The sequence below is a fragment of the Cynocephalus volans genome, chromosome 5 (assembly GCF_027409185.1).
Source record: "Cynocephalus volans isolate mCynVol1 chromosome 5, mCynVol1.pri, whole genome shotgun sequence".
Classification (NCBI taxonomy): Eukaryota; Metazoa; Chordata; class Mammalia; order Dermoptera; family Cynocephalidae; genus Cynocephalus; species Cynocephalus volans.
This window is the reverse complement of record NC_084464.1, coordinates 51,174,333-51,198,375: the sequence shown is the minus strand read 5'-3', so window position 1 is coordinate 51,198,375 and position 24,043 is coordinate 51,174,333. Positions and strand designations below refer to the sequence as shown.

Here is a 24,043-nt window from a genome sequence, read left to right as displayed (position 1 = left end):
AGAATTCTGCACCCCCAGCATGCGACACCCCTGCCCCACCCTGCTGGCGCCCTGCCCTTGGCAGGCTCCTCACCTGGAAACGTGTACGCTCTGCTGCATACACTTGGTAGTGCAGCATGGCCTGCAGCACCTTCTTGTGGCCACCAGGCACCAAGCACACGGCGCCTAGGATTTCCAGCACAGCCACCTTGGTTTTGCTGTTCTCTGTGCGCAGGCTCTGGGCAATGGTGCTGATGGCCTCAGGCTGCGCCAGCACGTGCGCCCGCCCCTGGGAATTGTTCATCAGCGCCTTGACACAGCCGATGAGGGAGGTGTGGATACGGCTCTCACAGGTGGCATGGTCCATGCTCCGGAGGAAATTCAGCAGACAGGCCAAGCCTTCCAGCTCGATGAAGCGGGTCACAAACCTACCAGTCAGCACCATGAGCAAAAAAGGTATCCTATATCTGTATATTATTCCGTATACATTTTGCAAATAGTTACCCAGTACCTGTGTACTACCATGTACCATGTCTCACCTACAGTAGCTTGGTTCACTTATAAAGTTTTCCTAGAGCACTGAAATCCTATTATCCTCACAGAAGACTCACATCTGATTTGCATTTTAATACTGTGCATTTGCATATCATTGACTCTCAGTTGCATAGCTAATATGGTATGTATGTGAAGGGGGTGATCATGATAATTATTACTGCTGTTAAACTTGAAGACTCATCTCCAGTAAGGATGGGAATTAAGACAATTACAATCAAATAACAAGGAGGACTTCCAGACAGGGAGGCCATCAGAGTCACTGAGCCAAGGGACCAAGGCTGGAGAAGCTACATTTCAAGAGATTCTTAAGAAAACAGCAGTTATTTTGAATGCTAGCAGAAAACATTAAAAAACCCATTTAGTTCAGGGATTCTTAATCTGGATCTGTATTCCCCTAAAGGGTGGGTCTATACATAGCATTCAGGGGTCAAAGGACTTGGAGGGGAAAAGAGAATTACATTTTTATTTTTGGTAACTTCCAACTGAAATTTAGCATTTCCTTCAATGATGCATGCAGGCAACAAACCACAGTGGTATTAGCACAGTCTGTGACTTTGTCACCAAAAGAAATCACAGCTATTTTCATATCAAATTACAGTTGTTGCAGGTATCTCAAAATACCGTTTACACTCAGTACGTCAAAATTATGGTGGTTATCAGACCTGCTGCTAGCTTTTACTGTTTAAGGCATAAAGAAGCACATTTGTTGCTATCTCATATATTTTCAGTATTTGGTGGCTGAATTTTAACTTAATTGGTTTACTTTTTAATCCTATTTATTTCATTCTATTATTTAAAAACATCATTTCTGAGAAGCAATCTGTCTGGGTGCCAGACATCCATGGTACACACACATACACAAAAGGTTTAGAATCCTTGGTTTAGTAGGATAATAATTAATAATCTGAGAAAATGGTCATAAATTGAGTAAGGGAACCACTATACATAATTAATATATCTATCCCAAGTGTATTTGTGTGCATTTTATATTGTTGTGCAAATATGCCTAGAACAATAGAAGAATATGCTTTCAAGTTAACAATAGATATTTTTTTCCTTTTTTCTTTTGTATGCTTTTTTCCATTCCACAAAATTTCCACAATGACTATGTGTAACTTTTGCAATCAGAATTATATTAAAGGAAATTAAAGTGAAGTGAGGTGGGAGATGAACCCAGCAACCTCCCCTCAACCCTTTTATTTTCTTACTTTCTCGTTATTTCCAGCCAGACCAGACCCCCACCCCTATCAGAGTGACAAGGGGGATCAGAATGCCCCATTCTCCTTGAGGCTCCCTTTCTGGTCACCTGGGGCAGAGAGCTCAGCCCAGACAACACTCATGCACACACACGTAACAGTGGATACCTGGCCAATGTTTTAACAGCTAGTTCTCTGGAGAAAGACAAAAAAGGCCTGATTGTAGCGTTTGCCCATTTCTGTGGTATAAATACTCCCAGAATAGCCAATTTCAAGCTATTGATGTGATGTCATCGAACGTGGAGTTAGGAAGAGATACACCATTATATGGTGTTTCCACACAACGGTTATGTACTCAGAAGCATACATAATAGTAAAATATACAAAAATAATTAAGTAATTAGGGAGTGATGAGTTTCAAGTACTTGCTACCTTTGTTTTGATATAATTTATTTAATCTTCAATTTATATCATCTAAATTTTAATCATAGCTATGTTTAACAACCAGCTTACAAAACTGCTGAAAATGTAGGTCTGCTCTCACCAGCTGATGCACACCATTCCAGCATATCACTGTGAAGACCCCAGCACAAGGAGAAGCCTTGTGACTCTGGGCTCCCCTATGGGCCCCGCACACTGTGGTCTGGGAAGCAGGGAGTCCTCCCCCTATGGCCTTTGGGACATCCACCCCCTTTTCCTTGCCTGCTCCCATTCTAGATGGGAAAACCTCATCCACAGACACCACATCTCCCCCTAGTGGTAGGACTACGTCTCAGCCCATGCCCACCTCCCACCCAGAGGGGCACTCACCTGCCCCCTCATTCTCAAAAAGCCCTTGCTTATGCACATTGTCCGTTTGACCAACCTCCTTTTCTCCCAAGAAAAACAAGTACCTGCCCTCAGTTTCTCTTTAGAGAGCACCTTGGGACCTGAGGTTTATTCCACTTTCCTATGTTCATCTCCCCTCCTCCCCAACACACCCAACCCCTGGCAGCGCCCCAGCTCTCAGGAGAGGGGCAGCACACTCTGGGGAATGCTGGGAGTGAGCTGGCCCAGGGGACCAGCACGAGGCTTCAGGAAGTTGAGGGCACCAACTGTGGAAGGGACATGGAAGACAGTGAGGGACGGGGAGACAATGAGTCACCTCATGGGCTGCGTCCGGAGAGCCGTCTTCAGGTCTTCCACGACTTGGTTCCTCATTTCCGTCTCCTCCTCATCAAATGCGTACAGACTCTGCATCTGAGGGGCGGGCAGGGAGCAGGGGGTGGCAGTCATGCTGGGCTGCCTGTCTCCCAGCCCCCTGCACCCCCAGCTCAGGTGTGACCCAGGGACCACCCTTGCTTCAGGAAGGGAGAAGCTTAAGGGAAAGATTTCCCAAGACCAAGTGTCAGACTCTGAGAAGACCCAGGTTCTGCTCCCAGACTTCATTTTCCTCATCTGTGAAATGGGGAGAATTATTGGCCCAGCCTATTTTCCAAACCTGTGTGGGGTCCAAATGAGTTAATACATGTTTAAATGGTTGGGGGACTCTAAAGTCACACAGAGAAGGGGTGATTAGATTTCGGGAATAACTGGAAAGCTGCTGAGTTCCAGTGAGTGGGGTGTGAGGGGCAGGAAAAGGCAGTTGGGTTGGGACAGACCACTCTCTCCTGTAGCCTTTCTGGGCGGGGGCAGGGCAGGAGAGGAGCCGCCACTCACGGCAGCCATAGAGTTGATGCGGTCGATGTAATAGTCAGGCCAGCTGGTCGCCAGCTTGTTGGGGTCCTCTTGCTCCTGGAACGAGAAGAAGGATGGTATGGACCAATCAAAAAGACAAATCCACGGCCTGAGATCCTGAGCTTCATTTGATGTCAGCAGAGGGATTTATTTCCCAGCCCTGCCCACTTGGGGTGGCTTGGAGGAAGTTACAAAATCTCTCAAGCTTTTATATCTTCCTTGGTAAAATGCGGATGATGAACACTGAGTCTCATGACCAGCCAATTATATGGGCAGAAACTATGTGGGTATATACACTTTCAATAAACAACATGTACACTTGTTTAAAAATTATTTTCACCTGTTATATCAGTTTTTACATTTAAGAAAATATAACTTTATGACTTAAATTTGATATAAATTTGTGCTTATATTTTGTACATTTTTAATTTTACTTTTCTGATAATACCATTCACAAATTTGTAACACTATTGGCCTGTGATGGGTTGGAAATTTAAAAACTTGATCATTCTCTCAGGTAGCTTGAGAACACCAGTATACAGCCTTTGGTGCAGTGCCTGGCACATTGTAGATGCTCAATAAATAGTAACTTTATAAAAAGAGAGAAAGAGGAACTCCCAAAGCCTGGATTTTGGAAAAACTCCAGAGCCCCTCATAGACCTGAGATTTAATGACTGTCAGACGTTCCTGAATGAGGGGTAGGGACAGCAACAAAGCAGAGCCCAGGTCAGGGGACCTTTGCCCCAGCCCTGAGCCCCCAAGAGAAAGGTTCAACTGCTCCTCAAGTGTGGGCAAGAATCATTAGAATTAAATAAATATTCATGTTGATTGACAATTCAGCCTTCTCCAGCTAACTGGACCTGCTACTGGGCATGACACATGGATTGCCTACTCCTGTCCCTGTGCTCTGGTCACTCTGGATGCTCCCCCCTCATCTGCTTTCTGCCAATCTCCCACTTACTGCCTCTAGAAAGTCCCTGACAAACCACCTGCCAGCTGCCAGCTGGCCCTGCAACCCTTGACTCTGTCCACTCGGGCTTCTCTATGTTGTTTCATAAAATCCAAGTTTTAGACCAGTAGGAAAGCTGCCTTGTTTTGGTCTTTGTGACTTCACATGGCTATATGTGTTCAAATCTCTATGACTGAAGGCCAAACATTCTGTCTTCTGCCTCAGGGAGGGGAATCACACCACCCAAAACAACTGTATCAGCAAACGCTTACTTGCACTAATGAAATGCCCACCACAGTACTGAGCCCTGAATGTACTGAGTAAAAAGTCATGGCTTCTGCCTTCAAATAACAGCCCAGTGCCAGAGAAAGGGTGATCCATACTCCATGACAGAACTGCTTGCCCACAGTGGACCTGGAGAGGGGGGTGACGGTGCATCTAACACAGAAAGCTGTGAGGGGGTGGGACAAGGCAGTCCGAGAGGACTGGGTTGAGTTACTAAAGATTATTAAGGCTAAGACAGGTGGGGAGAGTGTTTTGGCAGAGGAAGTGCTACGTGGGAAGGCAGAGGGGTATAAAAGAGTGTGAGGAAATTACATACAATTTGATCTGGAAGGTAGTAGGGGATGCCCTTATATTTTAGTAGATCTTTTATTTTAGCTGTACAAGGGACCAATTTAAGGGAACTCCATAGTAAATCAATTTGGAAAATGGAGAATCATATGAGATATGATTAATTACTCCTGAAATGTTTTTTCTCCTTCCCTCCCTTCTTCCTCTACAGTCCCTATCTTGCTTCCCTCCCCTTCCTTCCTTTCTTCCCTTTTTCCATGACATGAGATTTTTGAAGACCTGCTGTTCTCACAGTCAGATTCATTGACATGGAGTGTCATATTCTGCAGGCACTTAATAAAAGTGCACGGAGTGCACCAGACAATGGCTGGGAGCATATGTGGTCCATGCATCTTATCACCGGTTCTCAGACTCCAGCACTTTTCTCCCCAGCAGTTCTGGGTTCTAGCCATTTGCCATACCTGGCTGGGTGACTGTGGGTGAGTCCACTGCCTCTCTAGAACTTCCTTGCCACCTTTCCTTCCTCCCTTGCCTTCCATGTAGAAGAAAGGACTAAATTGGATTGCTTCCCAGGTTCCTTCCAACTCTGAAATGGTGTATGATTGTAATCCTCCAATTTTATAAGGTCAGTCTGGCTCAGATGGAGCCCTGAGGTTGACACACATGTCCCAACTAGGAAGGAGAAGAGCTCTGAAGGACACAGGGAGCAGGAAGGAGAAAGAGCTCAGACCTCACCCCAACCTGCCTGTCTTCCCCCAGGAGGGAGAAGGCCTGAGCCTTCAGCGCAGGAATAACCAGGCCCTATTCCTCAAATACCCATACCCTGAGGTCGAGAGAAAAAGCTGCAACTCAAGTCTGGACAATGGGAGGGGAGAGGGGAGAGGAGGAAGGTGGGCCAAGAAAAGAAAAACAGAGCAAATGAAACAGAAAGGCTAAACTAGAAAGGGGGCAAGAGAGACCCAGAGGGAAAGGGATGAGCCGGAGAAAGACAGAGGAAGAGAGAAGAATGCGCAGCTGCCAGGAAAGCAGTAGGGAGGGACTGAAACCCAATTAAGCCCTGACTAGAGCCCAGCACACCCCTTTCTAGGGAGGGCCAGCACTGGGAGACTAACATCTTTTAATGAACAGGAGGAGAGGGAGGAAACCATGGGAGAACAAGGACTGATGTGTGACATCTAGCCTGGGACAGGGCAGAGGCCAAAAATCCAAAAGAGGACACCTCTGCACTCACCCCCCATGAACTGAGTTCTCACCCCAAAGCTGCTCCCATGTTAGGCCCAGAGCTGCACACCCCCCAGACCCAGGAGCAGGCACAAGAAGGGAGTCCAGACCTCTCATCTTGTATCACTCTGACCCAGCCCCATTCCTGGAACCCAGCAGGTGACCACGCAAAGGGCTTTTGAAAAAGAGAATGCTATTTCCCTGAGTGTAAGCTCCATGAGGACAGGGAGTTTTTTCCTGTTTTATTCACTCTTGTTCCTCCAACATTGACAGTTCTGGCACATAAGGAATAGCTGCTGAATGAATGAGCGAAAGAGGCAGCAAGAGCTGCCCCTTGCTGTGGACCCTGAGCTGCAGGGGGAGGGGTCAGAGATGGCACCTTTTTCTTGCTGCAGTAGATCTGCCATTTCTTCTCAGGGGGCAGTGCAAACACAGCCTCCCGGTTTTTGTCAGTGAGATCCAATTCATCCTGCAAAGACAACAAGAAAAGATAGGTCTGAAATCCAGGGAGGGTGGGGATTTGAATATTCAGCCCTACAGGAAATTACAATCCCCCCAAACCTATCCCTCAGCCTATTACCTTCCTCCCATAGGGCGTCAAAGATATGCAAGGGTAATTCTTTTGCTACTAGAAATACAGCCCCATCCCTTTGCCTCACCGCAAGCCTGGCAACTTCTATTCATGCTTCCCTTACTCCTGTTCACCCCAACATTGTGTCTGTGTGAGACTGTGAACATACTTACTCCATCCTGAAGCTCCTAACATTTGCTATGTCCTTTGTGTGAACCCTGCCCACAAAAGTTATACAGTAACTTGGGATAAGGTAGTCAGAATAATAGGTAGAAGCAGATTGGTGACTACAAAGAAGGAACTTAATGATTAAGTACTGGTGTGGCAACTGCTGGTCCAGCTACCTGCATCACTAGACCAACAAAGATAACAATCATTGTCATAAGACATTGGAGTTAGTGATGCTAGCTTGTTTCTTAATTAGTAATTGTTTCTTGGCTTTTTCTACTGCTTTGTGTGAACTACCTGTATAAACTTGTGCTTGACCAGGAGGTGGCATGGAGAAGCTTTGTATACTCCTCTGAGTCATCGCCCTCCCAAGCCATCATCCTGTATATAAGTTACCCTAAACAAAATTCTGTGCTTTACCACATGGAATTGCCTATTTCATTTTTCATTATCAAGTTACCTTCTCAGTTTGGAGCACATTTTGCTTTCAGTTCACCTTCAGACATCTCTGCAAATCCACTCTCTTCTTCCAGGTCGCCCTGTTCCCTGCCCATCTCCCGCATTACTTTGCTAGCCCCTAAGCCTCTTGCCCAAGTTTTCTTGTTTTCCTTCCTTTGTCCTTCTTAAGCATGTCAACACCACAGGTCAAGGCCTGACAAAGAAAGGAGTCATGTGCAAATGTAGTCCTGCATCTCTCTCAGATCTTTGCCACATCCATCGAGTCTACCTGACCTTCGAGTCTCTCCGCCAGAAATTCTCTGGCTCCCCCAACCTCAGTGTGGGTCCCAGCATAGACTGGCTGAGCTGGTGAAGACAAGGAGCTGAGCAAAGTTGTGCCATATCAAAGGAGGCATTGATCTGTTTCCCACAGAGGTAGTGCCTGCTGGAGGGAGGTAGTGCCTGCTGGAGGCTGGCAGTGCTGGTCTCCACCCACAGGACCACCAAGATAAGGCTGTGCATACACAAGGATTGGGGCTCCACCAGCCTAGTCCACACTTTTAGAGGAGTAGAACTGAGAAGGTTCTAAAGTCATTATATTTGGGATCACTCTGTAGGTGGTATGGGGTGACTATAGGCTTGGCTGCACTAGATGGCTCCTAAATAGCTTTCTTTTCGAAGCTTCTCCTATAGTTCATGAGCAATACCAGGGCTCATCAAAGAAATAGTTAAGCACCTATGGGGAACACAGTGTGCTTTTCAACTTAATTATTGTGCACATTTTAAAAATCAAAAGCAAAACTTGCATGAAGACAACAAAACATAATATTACTAACCTTTATTTTTTTCAAATATGATAAACTGAAAACAGTATCTAAGAAAGTATGAGCCTCAATATCTTTAATCTTTTCCCTATATTTTTATTCAAAGGAGAACATTTAAGACTTTCCTATACCTAGATCAAAACTGTCCAATAGATATATAATGTGAGCCACGTGTATTTAAAAAACTTTCTAGCCACATTTTAATAATACATTTTATTTAAACCAATATATCTAAAATATGATCATTTAAAAATGTAACCCATGTAAAAAAATATCAATGAGGTATTTTATATTACTTTGTTCAAACTAAGTCTTCAAAATTTGGTGTGTATTTTACACTTACAGCTCATCTCAGTTCAGACTAGCCCCGTGTGTTCAGCGGCTGCAATTTGGACAGCACATACAACAATTATTTGAAATACTGCCCATCAGTTCACCTGCCTTTGGAACCAAAGATTGCTGCAGATTTAATATCAAAGGTTCGTCCCTAGAACTTCTCTCTACATATCCCAGGAATATCCTTGATCAAAATTCTCAGAACCCTCTGTGAGGTTTCCTTTCTATGGTCAGAAACCTCAAGAATAAAAGAAAGTGAGAGTTATGTGCACCTTACATTTCCCAGCACAAACTCTGCACCTCTTCAACCTCTGTGCTTTTGCTTACACAGTTAGTTCTACCTGGACAGCTGTCCCATTCACACTAAGGATCCTGAGCTAATCCGTGGCTCTTAGTCAGCCTCTGCCAGCAGGCCTTCCATAGATCTTCCCAGATAAGAACCACATCTGCTTTCCCGAACTGCAGAGCAATTACGTTCAATCTTGATCATGTATTCTGGTTACTTACACACTTGGCTTTTCTAGCCAGTTGTCTCCATCTCTAAATCAATGGACATTTCTTGGTGGTTTTGCTCAGCCCAGGCAGCATAGGACTCTGCTGATCACTCTCTCTTCCTCATTGAATCTGTCTTCTCTGGTTTCTTCAGCAACCACTCTCAAGCAGTCCCTCCTGCTTTCCTCTATGTTCCTTCTTGGGCTCCCTTGATGACTTCTCCTCTTCTAGCCTGCCCTCAAACGTTGAAGTCCCTCAGGGCACCATCATGTGTCCTTTTCTCTCCTCCCTCTATGCTTAGTCCTAGGTGAAGCCTTCTCACCCATTCCTGAGGACTGTTATTATCCCAAATTTGCTCAAACCTGTACCACTAGTCCACCAGTTTTCTGAGCTCCAGACTCTAGGACCCATCTGTACCTCTCTACTGTGATCTCCCTCAGGTACCTCACACACTATGCAGCATTACTATGTGCCAGGAACTGTTCTAAGTGCTTAATGTTTATTCATGTATTTAAAACTTGCAACAACCCATTTTACAGATGAGGAGACTGACACATGGAGAGAATATACAAATTGAATTCATCATCCCAGCCCCTAAACTTGAATCTCCTCCAGTATATCCTTTCTTGTACAAGGCACCAACACCCACACAATTCCTCATGTCCGAAACCTGGGTGTTCCTTAATCAGCGAGTGAGTACTCATCAATCCCACTGAGCCTGCTATCTTTCCTGCTAACTAGTTCTTGAATCTGTTCACTTCTCTCCATCTTCACTGGTAATACATCAGTCCATGCCACCATTCTCCCTAGCTTGGATTGCTACAATAGCCTCCTAATGGTCAACCTAGACCCTTCTTCGACACAGACCCTGAAAGGTCTTTGAGAAAAGCAGATCGGATCACCTCAAACCCCTGCTTAAAACTTTCAGCGGCCTTCCATTGCTCTTAGAATTGAATCCAAAATCCTTAGTTATTCTGGTCTTAATTGTGTCCCCCGAAAGGACCCAGCTCTTTTCTGACATATTCTGTTTCCTCTGCGGGGGACCCTCTGTTATTGTCTGCACCACCATCCACTTATCTAACCATCACTGCTTTCAATCTCAGTGGACATCTCACTGCCACGGAGGCCATTGTGACCTCCTCCAGTCCAGAATAAAGCTCCTTGCTAGGCACTCCAATGTCCCCCCCAAATGCTCCCTGTCCTCACACTCATCACAGTTGTCTGCTCTCCAAGATCAGTCTTACCTATCAGACTTCAGTACCCATCTGACAGCTCATCACTAAATCCCTGGGACCCCTATGGGGCTCAGCACATGGCAATCTCTCCAAGAAATACGTTTTGTTTGTTTGAGTGATACCTGATGCTATTCTCCTTACAGGCAGGACTTTTCTGACTCATCCCTGCTTTTGCTAAAGTGCCTTGCAAGGATCCCTGCCCACTGAAGAAGCTCATTTGTTGAGTAAAAGAGCCAAAGAAAGGAACACGCTTGTCATGTCCTTCTTTCAAAACTCACACAGTCTACTCAAGAAAACTTGAGTAGTTGACCTGAGTACCCCAGTCAGGCTCCACATGTTATTTGACACTAGCAAACACTTTGTCCCCTCGCCCCATCCTGAGGAAAGGTAAAAACAATGAGTTTTCCTGAACCTGATGTGATGAGAAAGCTGGAAACCTTTTCCCATAACCTGCCTGGTCCCATCTTACAGTGGCCCTGTTTTTTGAAGGGCCGGGTTTCCTTAACCAGATGCACCTGTTAGTAAACACAAGCATGAAACCACATTCCAAACTGCATGGCACTGTTTCTTTACTGGCTCGACTATTGGCCCACCACGGGAAGGATTGACCAAGCTAATGGTAGATGACTGTGTGCTCATGGCTCTATGATAGGGCTCAAGTCCCGCTCCTTGGTCTGGGACCTCCCTCATGAGCAGGCTTTGTCTCTCCGTCAGACCCCCAAAGAGAGAAATCACGCTTCCTTCCTGTTCTCTTTGTGGTCAGAGTATGAGGTTTCCCACACAGGGGCTTCTCACACAGGAGGATGAATGCATTGATCTGGATGGGCGTGGCAGAGTCAGGAGGAGCTGATGCCAGTGTGAATGACAGAGCTTCCACTGTCCCTGGGATATAATCATCCTGGACCCCAACCAGTTCTCAGGTGTGATACAAGCCTCTCTACCTCCATATTTGTAGTCAATCATCCCGTGTTCTGAGGTCCCAGTGTTTGCCTACAGAATCCCACTCTGTCTCTTCTTCCTCCCTCTGAAATTAAAGGATCACAGGGAAACCAGAGAGAAGAGAGGAAGGTGTCAAGTGTTCTGATACCCTTACTGCCTTCTTTCAAAAAAGCCCGGATCTGCCTCTTTCTATGGCAGCCTAACTGCTGCATCATGTGGTCTAGAATCCAGTGGAGACAGGAGGTAGGTCCAGTCTTCTGGGGACACATTTCATGGTGTCCACTCCAGGAAGAGACTGTTGCCTCCACATGGCTGAGGTGTCCTAGGGGCCCTACCTCAGCCCCAGGAGGAGTTTTGAGAGGTGAGGACCTCAGCACATGGGCCCCTGCCTTCTGTCCTACTCTGCCTGTCCATCCACCCTCCTCCCCATTGTCTGCACCCTCCCTTCCTGGCCTGCTTACTGACCACCAGCTCAGCAAAGCGGACGTTAAGCTCCTCTGGGTTTGGGATGGGGCTGGAGAACTCCATGTACTGCAGAGGGTGGCTGTCCCGGAGGTTGATCTCGGGGAGGTCGCTGCCCCCAAAGCAGCACAGGAAGCCCAGGCCATGGCGGCTCCTCTTGCGGGGGGCCATGGTCACTGCAGGCCCGGGAAGTCAGTGGGCAGATGCCCTAGGTCCTCATCGTGATCTAGACAGGAGAACAGAGAGCACAGGGTGGTCAGCCATGGCAGTGAGACAGGCAGGGTAGAGGTCACTCTGCCCTCACAACCTCTTTGTCCCACAGACTGTCAGGAGCCCCCAGTCCAATAACCAAGGCCCCTCCCTTCTCCCACAGCTTCTCTTGGTTCCCTCCAGCCCCTTCCACCCGGCGGCATTTACATGTCCTCCCCACTAAACCCTTTGAGTGTCTCCTGACATAGACACTTCCATGTTTCTTGCCCCCGGAGAAGACAAGAGGGTTGCAGTGACTTCCAGGCAGTCAGAGCTGATGCTCATCTCAGGCTGTCCATGACTGCAGATGGCATTCTATTCCCTGTTCTCCAGAAGATCGGTTTCCAGCAAGGCTCACTCGCTCACTTGATTCTTTTCAGGGCCTGGGGTGACTGATTTAAAGGCATCATCCATGTGGGGTAGGATCAGGGCCGGCAGAGGAAACACTGAGCTAATTATGCAGTGTAGCTCCTGCAGCATGGGCCTCCAGAGGAGCAGAGGATGGAAGGCTTCAGAGACTCGCAGTTCTCTGCCCAGTCTGTCGTATACCCAGGCATGTTTGGATGAATGTGAAATACCAACAAGGCAGTGGTTCACCCCTCCATGTAGAAAGAGGAAGCAGCTGAGTGCCCTCAGAGAGGTCACCTGGGGGAGTTGTGAGAGTGAACCCTGGGTAAGGAAATGGGGCTGATCATTGGAATGGTATTTAACATATTGAAGGAAGTCTGGTCAAATATGCTTTTTATACCAATTGAGAACGGAGGACACTGTTCTGGCCAGAGCCTGGAACTGATGGATATCCAATAGTTGATTAGCCACTGGAACAGAAAGGGTTAAGTCTTTGTCTTGCCACTGGGAAACCTGGTTCAGTGATGACCAGCTTGAGAAGGAATACTGGCCCATCATGATGCCACAAAACCTCTGGACAAGTTAGATCCAACTACCAGCACCCAGGCCTCTGAGGGGCAGAACCATTCTTACCACTGGGTCCTAAACATGCTTTCAGACAACCCAGGTGGGTCCATTAGAGAGGCCACAGCTCATGCACCAAACTGCAGCCCAGCTGGATTCTCACCATCCTGTACTTATAGGTCTCAATTTTTTGGACATATATATAGGATTCAGTTTTTATCCCTGTTGAATATCATTGGTTTGGGGGTCAAGGTTTTTATGAGTCTTGATTCTTAGCTGTTTCTCCTAGATTCAGATCAGTAACAGAGTAGAATGCCTCCATGGTCATAACCTACATCATTGCTGAAAATGTTGACTACGTCAAGGACATCGAACCCAAGGACACAACAACCTCCTCTAGGAATACTAGAGAACTATTAATCAGTAATCTCAGGGGATAGTCCTTCACCCAGCTCCAGATCCATGCAACTATGCTCTTATCCAGCCCTCTTTTCTATAAAGAGAACATGAGAGATTTTCTAAAGTCCTATGGAACTCAAGATATGCTAAATCTAAGGCATTCCTTTGAACAAGATAATTCAAGGTAACTTCTAGTGAACTCAAGATAAATGTGGCATATTTCAAGGTAACTTCCAGAGAACTCTGATGTGTTTCCTAAGTCCTAAGAATCTGGCTAATAACTTAGTATAATCTTATGTGGCCTCTCATATAAGTCATGATCCATTTTAAAGTCGTGATCCATTTCCAAAGATCCAAAGAACTTTTTAACAGATCCATTTTATCCTTCTTTATAAACTTTCTGACAAACTTTTTAATAGGTCCAGAAGAGCCTCAAATAACACATTATCCAAGGTTGCCTTGCATTATTGCTTCTCTTTTCTCTGCTTACATATTGGCTCTCACAAATATAGTGAAGGCTCCTTGAGGGCAGGGTCCATATCTCCTGCTTCTCTGATATCCACCCCTCTTCCCTGCAACTTCTAGCTAATAAAAGCCTTGTGCTTAGTGGGTGCTGGATAAATATTTTTTGGTCAAATGGGAAATAACCTATGCTTATAAAAACGGAGAAGAGAGGGGTCCTCACTAATTAGTCAAGAAATATGGATTGAAATATCTGACTACTAGCAGTTAATCAGTAAGTAGGAACCTTTGTAAGGAACAAGAGGATGGTCAGAGGCCAGGTGTAGGGGAAGAGGCCAGCAGGCTAATGCATCAGTCCTGGTACATGATGGCAAAGACCTGGAATAGGCTGGAAGTTGAGAAAACAGAGAGAAAGGGAGACTTTGAAAAGGAGACTTTCAGGTTTTCCATGGGACTTGACAGCCAAAGGGCAAGAATGGGAGAGGCAAAGAAGATGGGGTGGATGACCCTGTGGGTCCCCTGCCCTTTGTCAAGTTTGGGATGATCATGTGGAATACAGACCAGATCCCCTTTGTTTCATCAGCCTCCAAAACACAGCTGCAGCTGGTGAGTGGGACTGCTTTGTTTAGGGCACAAAGCACTGGAAGGAAACTCCTAGACGCTGCATTGAGGCTGAGCTAACAGCACAAAGGGGTTCCAGGGAGGGACAGGCTGAGGCCTGGGAGGACCTGGGAACCCCTCTTCCTGCCTTCACCTCCTCACTTCCTTTCTTCCCCAGACTCCCTCCTTACCCTTCTTTGCTCTTCAGCTCCTAAGCTAGGCTTTACTAGGGGGAGTCAAGGGTAGGGCAGGGCTTGCATACAGCAGGCATATTCTGGTATAGTCTTGCACCGGTGGTTATTTACAGCCATGGCTGCTCTGATTGGTTGCTTTCGTACCTGTTGTTAAATATTTTAACATCTTCCCTGAGTATGGGAGTGAGGTGTAGTGGCCCTCAGGAGGAGGGAAGAAGCAGACACAGGCCCTCCACACAGGAAGTGCGGCCCTCAAGAGGACAGCCCTGCGCACTCGGGGACTGCTGCATATTTGCCCTTTTAAGGGACTGCCTGTTTGACAGCTCCCGAGTATGTTTATGTTCCCGAGGACAACCCCCCTCCCAACTATCCCCTCTTAAGTCTTTTCCTGCCTCCCTTTCTTAAGGCCCCATCTGAACATCCAAGACTAAAACCACAGGCTCTCAGCTGGAAGAGCCTCAAAAATCATGTAGCTTCATGGTAGAGGTCAGAAAATTGAGGTCCAAAGAGGAAATGTTTTATCTGAGGTCACATAGCTAGGGACAGAGCTGGGATTGAGACCCAGGGCTCCAGCGTCCAGGCTGTGGTCTGGTCACTGCCCCCTCTTTCCCCCAGAGTTCATCTTCCCACGCCAATGGGCCTTTTTCACCATCTTGCCTGGCACCTAATAACCTTCCTCCGCTAGAGAAGGCCAGCCTCTACAGCTTAGTTTAGAAATGCCTCTAGTCTCAAAGGTCCCCTCTAGACTGGGAGGGGCTTACAGTGATCCCATGGGCCATCTTCTTCTCCCCCATCAGCAGGAACTGCTCCCATCTTCCAAACCCCCATTTCTTGCCCATCCCTGCTCTATCACTCCACCACTTCAGCTTCCTGGTGGCGCAGGGGCTTTGAAGTCACACAAACTGGAATTTGACTCCCAGCTCTGCCTTCCCCCACTGGTGACCCTCAGTGTGTCTCTTAACCTCTCAGAGCCCCAGGTTCCTCATCTATGACACCAAGATAATCACAGCATCTTCCTCACCGGGTTTCAGTGAGGAGTCAATGATATGGTGTAAGGAGCCTGGAGCACACTAGGCACCACCAGATGCAGGCTTCCTTCTCATCACCAACAAGTGAGGCATGCCCCACCCAGACCACGCAACCATCAGCCCTTCCCCAGGCACAGGTGGGGCTGCCGAGGCCTGGCACTGTAAGGATTGCCAGGCCAGATTGAAACAGTAACCCAGCTTTGCCTTCTGCAACTGGGAAATCTAGACCAGAGGAGCTGGGCTTTTCCTAGGACTCTGAGCTATCTCCAGTTAGAAATGTAAATAAATCCTCTTCATTGACCCTGGACAGAGAGTGGGAAAAGTAAAGTGGCCAGAGCAATTAATTTCTGCAAAAGCCTCTTAGGAAGAGGAGTGACGGAGTTTTCCATTTAGGAGGAGAACTGATAAGCAGTGGAGGAAACGGGGAGCAAAAACAGAACCAAACCCAGTGAACCCCAGGCCAGAGGAGTTTAAGTTGCTCCCACGTCCACCCACTTTTCTATTCATGGAAACTTCTCCAGTGCCAACAGCTCCCTACCCTCTACATCTTGTCTCTTTGCCCCCTCCCTTCTTCAGGTGGGAACAAGGTCTTCTCAGGACTGTCAGTCTCTAAACACAGACCAACTAGCCTCAGACACCGAACTATCACATCACAACTGATTAGTCAACACCTCTTGCGAGGGCTGTAGGTCCTGAAAGGGGTCTCCTCCAGTCCTCTGGCTCCGGCCAGACATCATCTGCTTACTGCCACAGCCCTCCACATTGTGCCTTGACTCTGGGACTGGGACTAGTCCCAGCTCTGTCACTAGCCAGTTGTCTGTCTATGGGCCATGGTGTCAGACTCTCTGGGCCTCAGTTTCCTCTCTGTGCAACGGCTGGGTTCTACTGAAGACCTCCAAGGACTCTACCAGCCCTGACCTTTCCCAATGTCTGGCTCAATCCCATTCCCAAAGGTTTCCCAAGGGACTCTGCTCAGCCCCAGCACTGCCCCCACATTCCACCCCAAGCCAGGAATGACTTCCTACTGCTTGACTCCACTCCTTCCATTTGGTCTGTAAAGATGCAAATCCTAATCCTTACTCCCCAGCCCTGGTCCCTACCTAGTCCACATGCCGGTTTTTGCATGTCAGGAATTCAAAAGCCCCATATCATCAGGACTTTTCCTCAATCTTAAATAAAAGCAGAATACTAACACCTGAAATTGATATGTGCCAGACACTGTACTGTATCTATATTTTATCCCCATGACAACTCTCTGAAACAGGTGGCTTCTTTATAAAAAGATATATATATATATTTTTTTTTTTTTTTGTCTTTTTCGTGACCGGCACTCAGCCAGCGAGTGCACCGGCCATTCCTATATAGGATCCGAACCTGCGGCGGGAGCGTCGCTGCGCTCCCAGCGCTGCACTCTCCCGAGTGCGCCACGGGCTCGGCCCAAAAGATATTTTTTAAAAAACAACAAAAAGAAAACCAAAACTATGGTTCAGAGAGGTTGACTTGCCTAAGGTCACACAGCTAGTTAGTGGCATAGCTAGGATTCAAACCCAGTACCATCTGATTCTAACGCTACAAACCACTTAAGCCATGGGGCACATGTCCAACGATATTCTAAGCTAAAATCTGCTCAGAAATTTCTCAAGCGTTCTATAGATTCAAATTCAAAAACTCATGATTCTGCATTTCCTGTGAACTGGGCTAGGTGTTTGCAAAGCTCTACAATCTCATTTCAGCTTCGCAATGACCTTGTGAGGTGATTATTACTATTATGCCATCTCACACATGGTGATATTCAGGCTTCAGGAGCTGCTACCTGGCTTGGTCAACAACACCCAGCTGCTAAGAGACAGAGCTGGGATTCACATGTAAGTGCTCTGACTCCAAGTCCAGTGCTCTTATCACAGAACAAAAGCTGACTCATATGTCCCTCCTGTAGCTCTTGAGGCCAATGCTGTAGCTTTGGGGACATTCAAATTGCCTTCTCCTATTCCCCTCCTCACCTCCATACGTGAGGGTTACAGAGCAAGTACATGCTCTTGACTGTCTCTCCTGGGCCACATCCCAAGTGCCTACTAAGAGCCAGGCACTGTGCCGATAATCTTCTGTATTAACTCATTTATTCTCCCAATTCTCCAATAGTATCACTATCCCTTCTTACTGGTGACTACATTTAGAATCCCAAAGATCAGGCAACTTGCCCAAGGACCAAGTCCTCTAAGTGAAGGCGCTGGGTTTTGAGGACAGTGGTGTCTCACTTCCAGCCCATGTGATGGACAATGACCTGGGTGATGAGGACACAGGAGTCAACAAGGCATGGTCCCTTCCTGGAGGAGATCCCCTTCTAGTCGGGGAGCAAGGGTAGTCAAAGCAGTGACACACAGAGGTTAGAGAGGGAGGTGTTTAGGCGGCACTGAGAAAGGGGACCTGGTGCAGCCTGGAAGAGAGGGGGCAACTGGGAAGTCAAGGTAGGCTTCCAGGAGAAGGTGCCATTGAGCCACCTTGAAAGGGATGAGAGACTTAAGGAAGGTGCAAGGGGTGAGAAAGGCATTCCGTGCAAGGGGAACAGCATAGGCAAGGGCACAGAGGGAAGAAACAGCAGCGCATGAGTGAGGCCAGGGTCCTGGCCAGCGGCTTTGTCTTTTGTTGCTAAATCAATAGGCAAAGGGAATCATATATGAGCACCCTGGTTTGAAGGCAGAGCTGCAGGCATCCTGGGGAGCCTGCCTCTTTGTCCTCCTCTCCCCAGCAGGTCCCTTGGGGCTGGGGCTGGGAATGGGGCCCAGGCTTCCCAGAGCTGCTGCATGGCACATCAGGAATGTAAGCAATTTCCGGCTCCACAGGCAGACATTGCTTGCTAGATACTGACCTTCCATGTGCTGCTGGGGTCACCTAGGAAATGGCCCAGGCCCAGCTTGGGGGACTGGCTCCCCAAGGAAGAGTCTATGCTTTTCCATCCCAGGCTACACTGCCAGGTCACTCATCTCCCACCACCCACCTACACCACACCTGCTCCCACCTCAAGCCTCTGAAGACCATCTCCTCCCACTCTGTAGGCAGCAAACAGGCCTCGGTCCCTCATAACCCGGTCTACACCCGCTTCCTCCCTGAAGCTGCCTGAATTACTGATGCCCAACACTAGAATACAAACTCAGCTGGGTTCCGTTTAGTTGCCATCAACTCTATCTATGTGACTTCAGACAAGTTACTCAGTCTCTCTGAGCCTTCATTTCCTCATCTGTAAAATGGGGGAAATAATAATAGTACAAAATTCATAGTGTGGTCATGAGGATTAAATTAGTTTATATTTGTAAAGCACTTAGAATAAAGTCTAAAAGTAAAGGATATTAATAGCAATATAGATAAGCTACTGTTATAATTATGAATATACCTGAATGTTCACTATGTATTACAGAAAGTTTCCTCTATACATGAATGAGTTTTATTACATATTATTACAGGGCTTGGCAAGTATTACAGGGGCCAAATCCAGCTTGCAAACTATTTTTGTAAATACAGTTTTACTGGAACACAGCCATGCCTATTCATTTAAGTATTGTCTCTGGTTACTTCCATGCAACAGAGACTGTATGGCCCATGAAGCCAGAAATATTTACCACCTGGCCCTTCACAGCAAGTCTGCCAATCCCTGTGTTATTAAGTTGATTCCTATGTAATTGACAATATCCAATTATGTTTAACCTAAAAAACATCAATTTGGTACTGTTCAACTTTATTTATTTTTTATACTGGTTCGTCACTTATTCTGTCCCACCCATTAAATTGAGATTTCTGTGCTCTAAAGCCAGCGATTCTAATCATAATAAAGTTATAGTTATCATTTATGAAGCGCCTTGGACCACACTCCTGCAAGGCAAATATGATCACCCTTCCCTTTTTCCAGATGAAATTTGAGGTTCAGAAAGATGTTATGTGTGAGCCAAGGACTCAAGCCAGCTCTCCAGACCCACGTCTGCTGTTTGGCTACACTGGATGCTCTGCATCTCAGGAGCTGCAGGAGTGGGAGCCCGCTCTGATGAGGACAACCAATGGAGAGCAGGAGGACTTCCGACTCCCTGCTTCTCTGTGCATCCAGCTCCCAGACAGTGCTCAGGCCACGTGGTGTGACCTCCCTGGCAGGACAGCTCTCTCAATCTGACTTTCTGACTTTCAGTGTGTGCCTCAGGCAGTGCTGGGGATGGGGCAGGGAGCACTTTCAAAAATAAGCAAGCTCTCTTTCCAGGACTGGGGGAGCTATTTTTAGCAGCTGCCTAAATTATGGTTTCCCCTGTGCTCTGGGAAAGGCAAAGAAAGCAAAACTAAACTCTCTCAGCCCAAGAATCCCATCTGTGCAGGCAGAGAGGGTGGGAGTCATGGAGAGTCGCTGAGACCCCCAGAAGAGGAAGAAGCTAAAGGGACATCTTTCTGGGAAAAGTGAAAATGAAAGTCCCTCAAAGTGACATTTCTCTGACTCGGGGGTAAGGGTGGGAGTTGTGGATTTTCCAGTGGGTTTTCTCATTTTGAGAAATGATAAAGAGAACATAGGCTTCATTGAACCACCAAGACAGGAAACAAATACATGTTCGCCTAGGCCATGGTCAAACATTCATTCATTCATTCATTTATCCATCCATCCATCCATCCATCCACTCCCTGAGTGACTACCACGTGCAAAGCAATTTTCTGGGTGTTTTAAATGAACCAGACATCAAATCCTATCCTCCCAAAGTTTACAGTCACATTGGATAGGAATATGCAAAAAACCAGGATGGAAGAGAGGTGTCGAGGTGCAGCTCTAGACTGCAGGGGAGAGTGACTTCCAGAACATTCATCAGAGAGAATGACACTGAAGCTGGGCCTTGGAGGAAGGAAGGACATTGGCACATGACAGTGGGGGTCCAAGAAAGCATTCCCAACAAAGGGTGTGCCAGAGTGAGGACCCAGGAGTCACAAAAGCCCCAGAGGAAGGAGAGGCTAAGGGAAGTAGCCCTCCCAGCCTGGAATGCAGGGCTCAGATAGGTGCACGGGAGACAAGACGGGCAGGTAAAGGAGGGCTTTGAGCACAGGGCTGAGGAGGAGGAAACCTCTGAAGGGTGGGTGGGGGTGGTTTCTGCTGATTAGTCTGTTGGCTTATAGCAAAGGAGAGTTTGTGAGGTCTGATCAGAGCTGAGATTCGGACAGAGATTTCTGGTTGCACCAAACAAGGTGGGATTATAAGAGGCAGATACAGAAGAGGGGAACAGTTAGGAGGCAACTCTGTCTGTCCGGATAAAAGTTAATGAGGCCCTGAACTGCTGAGAACAGAGAGGAGGGGGTGGATACCGGAGATGTCACGGAGGGTATGCGGCCAGCACGCTGTGGGGGTGGGGGCTTTGGCAAGATGCGTGCTGGGCACACAAAACAAGGACTTGCGCTGAGAATAAAGGGAGTGGTGGGGCTCTTTGGGAAATGGCTGTGAAGTAAAAAAGAAGGAATTTCAACACCCAAGTCACTGCTACCCATTTCAGCCAGAGGTCTGAGGCTCCTGGCCAGAGGGAAACCACCCTGCATGGCCTCACCCCCTTCGGTTTCCGGGAAACCAGTCCTCAGCTCACACAAATGGGGCTGTCTTTACTGAAATGGTGCAGAGAAAACTCCCTGCCGCTTCCTCCTGTGCTCTGCTCCCAGATCTCCCACCAGAGAGCCCCCACCAAGCTGAGATCAGCATCATTCTACAGCCCAGGCCGGGAGAAGCCTCCTGGTCCTTTTCTGCCAGGGTCCCAGGACAACAGCCATCTGGCACTAATGAGGGCAGGCCCCTCGAGATGCTGTCAGGGCAAGGCCACCTTGGACCCTGGGCTGAGTCTTCTCCAGCACATGGAACCCTTCTTAAAAATCCAGTTTGTCCCTCTCAGCATCCTGCACTCTCACCAGAGTGTGTCTCAGGGCCTCACTAGACATCAGTCTTGGACCTCAGGCACATTTTATCTCCTCAGAGGGGCAGATTGGTGCAGGGCAGGGCAGGAACTTGGCGGGGGGTGGCTATGGGAGCTGAGCTGACTCCTGAAAGGACCCAGGGTGACCCCTCACCTCCCCCTCAATTTTGTACATAAAATTTCCTCTGCTCATTCATTCATTCATTCTAACAAATATTTGTTGAGCGCCTAAGTATTGTGCTAAGAGCTGGAAAAATACATGATAAAGATGAGTTCAATTTGGTAGAGAAGGGTGAAAATTAAATAAATAAATATAATAAAGTGTAGATATGGTTTTGATAAGGGAAGTACAAATGTTTGAGTCTGAGGAATGTTTGCAGAACTGCATCCCAATGGGGGTTCTGGTCCACCCTGTGCCCTCTGCTTACACGCATGGTTTAGAAGGGGCAAAGGATAGTGGAATGAGAGCTGGGAAATAATCAGAGATGCTATCAAAGATTCAGAACCAGAAGTCCATCCCAGGGTTACTGATACTACAAAAGACTGAAAACACCAAAAGTATTGAAATGTAAGGAAGTGTTAATGGGGATTGGTGAGACAGCTATCTAGCTAGCTAGATAGATAGACAGGATTATAGCTATGTACACACACACATATGACAGGCTGAAATAATTATATTTGGGTTGCTGGGGGGTTGGGTGATTTTTCTTATGCTTTTCTGGATTTTTTCCAAATTTCCTTCTATGAGCATTCATTATTTTTATCAGAGAAAAAAATGCTATTTTTAAAAGAGGAAGAACCCTGGACTAAGAATGAGGAGACCTAGGATTGAGTACCAACTCTCCACTAATAGCCTAACTGAATAACCGTGGACAACAGAACACAATTTCTTTGGGCCTTGTCTGAAAATGAGAAGGCCAAACCATGTATTCTCACCCCTGAGACCAAGTGTGACCACACAATACATGAGAGGGTAAATGATGCTACTTGAATTGAATCATTATCCCATGAGCTCCCACTAGTTCACCATTTATTCATTTGTTCGTTCATTCATTCAACCACCATTGATTTTTAGCACTTACTGTATGCTCTTGGTGCTGGGGATATAAGGGTGAACTAATCAGACACAGCTCCTGCCCTCACAGAGTCATGGTCTCTCAAGCTCAGAGTCCCCTTTGACTACTCTTTGTCTTTGATCCAGATCTTGCTAATGATTCTTGGCATCTTTTTTCCAAAATGCCTTGGATGCATTCGTTTCATTCTCAAACACCAAGATTCAGGCCTGGTTCAGCCCCACACACCCTCACGCTGAGACCAGTGCTAACTTCTCATTCCCTGTCCCCTCTTTCTCAGCCATCTTGCAAATAGCTCTTTGAGTTATGTTTCTAGGAGAATCCTGATTCTGCATTTCTTGGTTCAGCATCCCTCAAGGGTTCCCAGTCCATGCTGAAAGATACCTGCTTCAATTTTTAGCCCATAGGTTCCATATCAGCCAAGCCTCAAATTCAGATCTATGTCCTAAGGGCCAGTGAGGACATGGAAGAACTGGAACTCTCCTCCACTGCTGCCGGTAGGAATGTAACATGGTACAGTCATTATGGCAAACAGTTGGCGGTCTGTTAAAAAGTCAAAGATGTTTACTGAAGAGAAATGAAAGCATATGTTCATACAAAGACTTCTTCATAAATGTTCAGAGCAACTTTATATAGTCATAACTCCAAACTGGAAGCAACCCAAATGCCCGTCAAATAGTGAATCAATAAATTGTGCAGTGAATCCATATAACAGAATACTACTCAGCAAGGAAAAGGAATGAACGATTGCTCCATGCCACACATGGATGGATCTTAAAACAATTATGCTAAGTGAAAGAAGTTAGAGGAAAAAAGATATATGTTGTATAATTCCAATTACCTGGAATTCTAGAAAATGCAAACTAGTCTACAGTGACTAAAAGCAGATCACTGGTTGCCTGTGGAGGGGATGGAGGGTGGGCAGGGAGGGGTGGCTTCTACAAGGGTAAGAGGGAACTTTTGGGGTTGATGGACATATTCACTACCTGGACATATGTCAAAACTTGTCAACATATATTTTAATCATGTGAAGTTTATTGTATGTTAATTATACCTTTATTTATTTTATAAATAAAGCTGTTAAAAACAAACAAACAAATATATTCATAATCTCACAATACCAAACCAGCAAGGGCTCAGACCACCACAGCTGGCTACCCTGTAGAAAATTACTAATATTATAAGCTACTCTATAGATCCTGGGAAAGATCCCAGAGCCCAGGGGTGGGGGATGGGGAAGAAGGACTCCTATTCCAGGTCCAAGCCCCAGCTGCTGTCCTGTTCCAGGACGCGAGGTGGTGTGCTGGATAGAGTACAGACTTTCATGCTCAGCCTGTGGCTAAATTACTGAGTACATGTGAGCCTTGTTTCCGTAGTGGGCACATGGGATGGCAAGCCTACCTCCTAACGCTGCCATGAGCCCCAAATGAAGAGCACATATCAAGCAGCCAACACAGCGCTGGGCACATCACAGGACCTCAGACTGAGTCCCATAGCGGTAGCTGAGGTTCCAGGCTCAGTCCACAAAAGCCTGGAGAGAAGCTGAGGGGCTGGAGTTGT

At 46.9% G+C, this 24,043-nt stretch overlaps 1 protein-coding gene across 2 annotated transcripts in view; it reads right to left on the bottom strand.

Annotated features, from left to right (window-relative positions):
• The window catches only part of DAAM2 (dishevelled associated activator of morphogenesis 2), a 109,162-nt gene that overhangs the window by 34,361 nt on the left and 50,758 nt on the right, over positions 1-24,043 (bottom strand). For both annotated transcript variants that reach the window (XM_063098393.1, XM_063098394.1), the window contains exons 2-6: positions 11,658-11,880; positions 6,569-6,658; positions 3,429-3,503; positions 2,875-2,969; positions 74-407 (exon numbers count right to left, since the gene is read on the bottom strand). In XM_063098393.1, coding sequence (XP_062954463.1) covers positions 74-407; positions 2,875-2,969; positions 3,429-3,503; positions 6,569-6,658; positions 11,658-11,825 — 762 coding nt within the window. In that variant the 5' untranslated portion in view covers positions 11,826-11,880. The remainder of the gene's footprint in view (positions 1-73; positions 408-2,874; positions 2,970-3,428; positions 3,504-6,568; positions 6,659-11,657; positions 11,881-24,043) is intronic.